Below are 6,540 nucleotides of genomic sequence, written 5' to 3' on the forward strand. Positions count from 1 at the left end.
AGACTATTTAATTTAATATATGTTTTGTTTTGATATGCAAGTTGTTCGGGTATTTTCATCAAAAAAAAAAGCGACATTAATTTCTTGACGACTTAATAGATTGCCCAGTGGCTCAGCGATAAACTTGAAGGCTTATAACGCTAACATTCGGAATTCTTTCTCTGTGGTGGATACAGCAACGACAGCCTACTGTGCATTTGCACTTAATATGCTATCATTTAAGATATATAAGTAAAGGAAACGCGTTATTTGTATAAATATGAAATAAAATGCCAATAAATGAGAGCCACACATTATAATTGCATCACAAAAATGCGATTGGATGATATCTCGCTACTTATATTAAAAACTCGGACTCTTATACTATCTGTAAATTTTTAGGCGCCATGAGGCCGAATCTTTGACTTATACAGACAAAGAAAGCTTTTGACTACCAAGGTAGAGTGCTTACGTCTTGAATGCATCCACTGTGCTGATCAAGAATGCCGGAAGACACCCCGGTGATTACCGGGCGTTTTTTCTTCATTTATTCACCGTTGGCATTTGTCCCCCTGTGACCTACGATGTGGTTATAGGTAATGGATTAATAACAAAAAGCCTATGTTTTTCAGTTGCGTGGTCTACGAAGAATGACTAATTTGGAGTAGCAGGAAAAAAGCCTGAATTTTTTTCAGTTGCTTGGTCTGTGCATAATGATTAATTTGGATTTCCAGATTAATATAGACTGGTGTGTCGTCACAAAAGACTTTTAGTATGTTTGATTTAGAATTTTTATGAAAAGCTACAAAAAAGAAGTATTCGCACATAAATGTCCTTAACTTGGAACTGACAAACTAGAGGGGAGACAAATAGTCAATAACCGTCAATGCCAACTCTTTGGGTACTCCTGCTTGATCAATTAGTGGGATATGATCATTATTCTTATAGTACACTTACAGCCCCAAAGTGCAGAGTGCGTTATTGTATGTGGGCCTTACATTACTTGGTGGTTAGGGTGCTCGACTCGCAATCTGCGGGTCGAGTGTTCAAACTCCCGTCACCGAATATGCTCGCCGTGAGGGCGTTGTAATGTCACGATCGATCCCACTATTCTTTTGTAAAAGCGTATCCTAAGAGTTGGCAGTGAGTGGTGTTGGCTAGCTACCTTCCCTCTGATACTATCACTGCTAAATTAGGAGCGGCTAGCGCAGATAGCCATCGAGTAATTTTGCACAAAACTCTAAATAAATAAACAAAGCGCTCTTGTGTCAGTGGGACACGAACCATAAATTCTCGGATTCATTGTTCGAGCACACTAATCATTAGGCTACTTCCGACCGTCAGAAGACTTTAGAAACAGTAAATCTTAGTGATGAAAAGAAAATGTATAGGTTACCCAAATTAAAAATAAAAAGCATAAGTTAACAAAATTATATCGCTTTGTATTTTCTGTCTCGGTGATTTCTAGAGCAAAAATTGACAAGTGAGGTGGGAAGGAATTTTGAATTTTGGAATATAACAATTTAAACATTACTGAGGCTACTATTTTGGATGGAGCTAGAAAGGAGTATTGTAAAGAACTTCTTAAGTCAAATATGAATTCGCAAAGAAACAGAAGCGATTTCAAAATTAATTAGTTTCTCCGCATATAAATTCAAAACAGTTTCTGGATCTCAAATTGAAAAATGATCCGGCAGAAATTAAGCCTTGGGTAACTCCATCTTTACTTACAGTGACTACATCTTTTTAATTTTTCTTTATCTTCTAAACTTGGGGTAGGTTTTGGCGTTTCGCCGTTTTGGATGTAAAAATTAGTAATTTTCATACTCATCATTCCCCGCGCAGGCCAAATTAAGGAGAAGATGCAAAACATAAAGGTAACATTCTAAATGCACTGTTACATTCTCGTCATTTAGTCATGGAATAAGAGAGCGGAATTTTTGAATTATATACATTTTGTTTAATGTGTTCGTTTTTTCGAAAAACAAAAGTTTACTATTGTTACTTTATGTTCACATGGGCATTTGAAAACTAGATAATTGTCGCCTGTTATACACAATATATATATATATATATTTCAATGTACCTAATATGAAATCTGATGCTGTCTGGCACAAATTAAACTCTAGTTCAGCATAATAAATTAAATAGTTTTTATTTTTCGGTTTGGAGTCACAGTAAAATGCAACTAAATAAGTTACAAGCTGCTTATAACTGGAATTATGTTTAGGCTATAAGAATCTACAGTTGCAGCTTAAAACAAGTTACTATTTTAAAGTGAAAGGCATTTCTTTATAATTCCTTAAAAATATTATTTCAAAGTTTGCTAAAACGTACTTTGGTATTCTCAGCTATAAACTGGAAATTTGAAACTGAAATAAACTTACACAATATGCAATAAAAAAAGTTACAGTAATGAACATTTGACAGAACAACTATGTTTCAATGTGAGGTTTATATGATAATTAAGAGGAACAGATGTCAGAACTTGAATCGTTGGAATAGTGAAGATATGTGTGAAAATATGGTTACCTAAAATTTGTCAATAGAAATATTCATCTTGTCAACAAAAATATTATTACAAAATATAATTCTTGAAATAATCTTTTATGTACATTTTAATCAGATCTATTTTGAACCCTTTCAAACCCATGATCGTATTTAATAATTTTTTTGCAAAAAAGAAAATAAAAACTTATTGACCCCAATTAATATTGAAGTGATATAACATAGTATGTAAATGATTCTTTAGAGTAGAAAAGCACATTTATAAGAAGGACAGAGCATTGTGTTTGCTATCGGCGTTGCCATTTTAGGAGTGATTTTTTTCTTTGTCAATAATTTAATTTCTAATTATAGCAAATATTCATTTGAAGCATTTTGTCATAAATTGCGACCAGTGTGGTTTCATGCTTTTATATTAATAACATGTATACATGCTGTTGTTTGTTTTCTGGAGGGGGTATAATATTCCTTTTCATTGATATTGTTACGTATCTGCTTGTTTGTTAATTTCCGGTAGAAATTCTTTCCGAGAAACTTCAGCGATACGAGTTCTTTCTTAATTAGAACTAGTTTATTCTTTCTCGATACAACGTTGTAATACACAGAATTTCCGCAGTCACTTTAAACTTAACTATTTTTATAAACACACGTTATAATTCACAGCGATTTACACACTTGACTTACGGTGCCTACTGCTCGCTTGACTTAATCATTTCTCTTCAATCTATCTGTCGTAACAATATTTATTAGTCAAGACTTTTTACGCCACTATTAACGAAACTTGATCAATTGGTAACAACCAATAAAAACAAGATTTTTGTCAACGGAACTCTAGAACGCATGCTCATGAAGTTATGTAAGAAGAAATATCACTAACAATATCTTCTTAAATAAACAAACACCAAATTCAGTCCACTGTAACGATCCAGTTAAACTAATACTTACTTAGGATAATTGTTTCCTGGTGTAGGACAATAGAGCTGGTTCAAGCGACGTATACATGGGTATCCACGTATGATTTCTCCTCGAATTTCCAACCCCAACGTCAGGGAGAAGATGGCCAGAAGAAACTATAAGAAAGGAGAAAAAAAAGTTATTTAGAAGATACATGGTTATATAAATTGTGTTCCTTCCAATAGCTCAACGGTAAACTTGACAGCTTATAGCTTATAAGATTCAGGATTCGGGTTCCGTAATGGACACAGTGCAGATTAACCATTATGTATTCTTTGCAATAAAACAAAGAAAGAAATATAAGAAGTGGTTGATGATGAGGAACCCACTTTGACGTTTCAATAAAGATTTTGTCATCATCAGGTACTCTCCTAACCTAACCTGACTAAACCTTGTCAATACTTTGTACATTTGATATGGTGCTCGTAATAAAGTGTTCTTCGTTTCCCATTCAAGCCGTCTGGATACTTTATTAAAATGTTGAATATATTCTAAATATTCTCATATGATTTTTGATATAACTGCAGATTCACTATAATATAATTATTGTTTATAATAATTCTGAGAGACCATGTTGAATTTAGTAATTGCATTTTTTAAAATAACCATGTTATTTATTTTCAATAAAAAATAGTTGTGGTCTGTTTCGTTGTGTAATCCTAATCAACTACTAGATAAAATCTAGCAAGTTGTAATGAGATTTGTATATCCATTATAATTTCTATTCTGCCTTATATGAAATAAAGTTCAAATTTTATTTCCAATACCATAAATTGATACATAAAAGTAGCAAGCATTATTGGGAAAAGTTTTTTTTTTTTTGCAACTGCATGATTAAGTCGAAACCATTGCGTTGAAAAAGACGACCTAGCGATATTAAAAAAAACAAAAAAAACTTGATACAACAGAAGCAGGCACGGAATTATACGGCCTTATTTTTAGTTTTATCACTCGCTCATGTCTTTACTTGTAAAACTCGTCTCACAAGAATAAAACAAAGCTGTTAGGAAGTTACTTTGACATGTAAGCTGATACGGTAATATTCCTGCGCGGTGTACGTAGAGTGGAGAAAGACTCTAGCATTCAGCTCGTTAAACAAATACTTAATTAAGTACTCTGTTTTGTTACAAGATAAATACAAAATTTAAAATTTAAAAACCGCAAATAGGGATCGTAAAAATAGTAAAGAAACAAAGCTGGAGATAATGTAGACATTATTTACTCAAATTACAAACCCCTATTTTGACTCCATGCTGTTACCCAGAATTACATGCGGTGGAGTCAAAATAGAGATTTGTAGTTTGAGTAAGTAATGTCTACATTATCTCAAGCCTTGTTTCCTTCCTTTTTTTACGATCCCCATTTGCAGGTTTTTAAATTCCCAGTTTTTTTATTTATCTTGTTTGCTGACTTTTATTATGCTTAGCTATGGGCAAAGGATTACTTGATATGGTAACTAACTTTATACATTGTAATGATAATAAACATAGCTAGCTGATACGATTCATGATGATTTACTGTAGCTATTGACTATTTGATCACATTAGTTCGAGATATAAAGTGTAAAGCTGCAGCTGGAGATTGCCATGGAAATTTGTTCGAGAATATATTGAGCAATTACAGTTTCTGTGTAACTAAATTCTCTCTATATATAATGCACAGCAATGGGCAAATATGTACCTAGACTGAGACACCACTTCCATTGAGCCCGTATAAAAGTAGTCTTTTTCAAATAAAGCATATACGTTTAAAACATCGCTTTAAATATACCTTCGTGTCTTTTAAAGTCATTATTCTACGAATGTGTGAAATAAAATTTAATATTATGGGTATTGATATTTTTTACTCCTCCTTCAATTCATGCATAATGTATGGGTTAGCTTCCTAAAGACACCGATTGTATAGTGTACAAAGCATTGAGTATTTACATGTGACAGTCATCTAATGTTCATCTATTGTTGGCTGGTAATTCCTGTTTCACCCTGTACTTAAGCTTTTTAAAGAAACACCAGATATTTGTAAGAAAGTTAACTTCAATGGTAGTGATAAGATCGTTTACACTGGAATTATGATGTATTTTAGATTGTGTAAAATATAGAAGAAACAAAGTCACTTTTCAATACCACTACAACCTTCGCAGTACCTTATTTATCATTCTACAAAAAGTTTGGGTACAATATACCAAGCCGTTTTTGTTGTAGGCTGGCAAGAGAATTAGAATAGTAAGAAGAAGAATAACAAACGGTCCGTTTTAAACGGATTTTCTTTTCCTTGTAAGTCTAACATGCGTTCTTTTTGTGCATTTTTATATTTGTAAAGCCTTAGCCGTCAATAGTAAAGGTTTTAAAGTGTTGGTTGAACTGATTCTTTACTATTTAAGATGCTTTTTGCCCGAACGTTCTTTTAGGGTTTTGTGCAATTCTTTGTGATCTCTATTATGAACCACTATCGTGGTTGATGATATATTTGTCTCCACCAGATGACTCGCACGAACATTCATTTACATAAATAGCGACTTGGTAGATTAGTATTTTCAATCTGAACTGTACATTATGTGATACATGGATTAAACAGCGTGGTCAGAGATCTTTATGATTCAGGCATAGCCAGTCTTTATTTAAAACTGCTGACCAGAGAAAGGTCAACCAGTCAGAAACACCCACCACCTATGCGGATACCCTTAAATGAATAATGGAAATGAAAGTCACAGTTATAAGACTCACAAGCTAAAAGTGCAGAGCGTATTTAGCAATACATCAAGACTCGAACGTTGAACTTCTTGATACGCAGCTCTTCACGCTATCCACTAGACCACACTGGTCTTCAATTGGCAGAAAAAATAAATATGCGTAATTCAAACTCAAAATAAAATCAATAAAAATGGAGAATTTTATAATGCTGAAGGCAAGTGATTAGTGAATTTTCAATATTCGAATTACATCATTTTCAAATGATTTCGATAATACTCCAAGGCCCGGCATGGCCAGGTGGTTAAGGCACTCGACTCGCAATCTGAGGGTCGCGGGTTCGAATCCCTGTCACACCAAACATGCTCGCCCTTTCAGCCGTGGGGGCGTTATAATGTGACGGTCAATCCCACTA

The 6,540-nt window shown here is 33.6% G+C and overlaps 1 protein-coding gene across 1 annotated transcript in view; it reads right to left on the minus strand.

Moving 5' to 3' along the window:
- LOC106463858 (visual pigment-like receptor peropsin) overlaps window positions 1-6,540 on the minus strand; it is a 76,873-nt gene that overhangs the window by 9,560 nt on the left and 60,773 nt on the right. The window contains exon 6 of the mRNA XM_022391477.1: window positions 3,430-3,554. Within this exon, the coding sequence (XP_022247185.1) occupies window positions 3,430-3,554 (125 nt within the window). The remainder of the gene's footprint in view (window positions 1-3,429; window positions 3,555-6,540) is intronic.

Source organism: Limulus polyphemus, unplaced genomic scaffold (genome assembly GCF_000517525.1).
Source record: "Limulus polyphemus unplaced genomic scaffold, Limulus_polyphemus-2.1.2 Scaffold1505, whole genome shotgun sequence".
Lineage (NCBI taxonomy): Eukaryota > Metazoa > Arthropoda > Merostomata > Xiphosura > Limulidae > Limulus > Limulus polyphemus.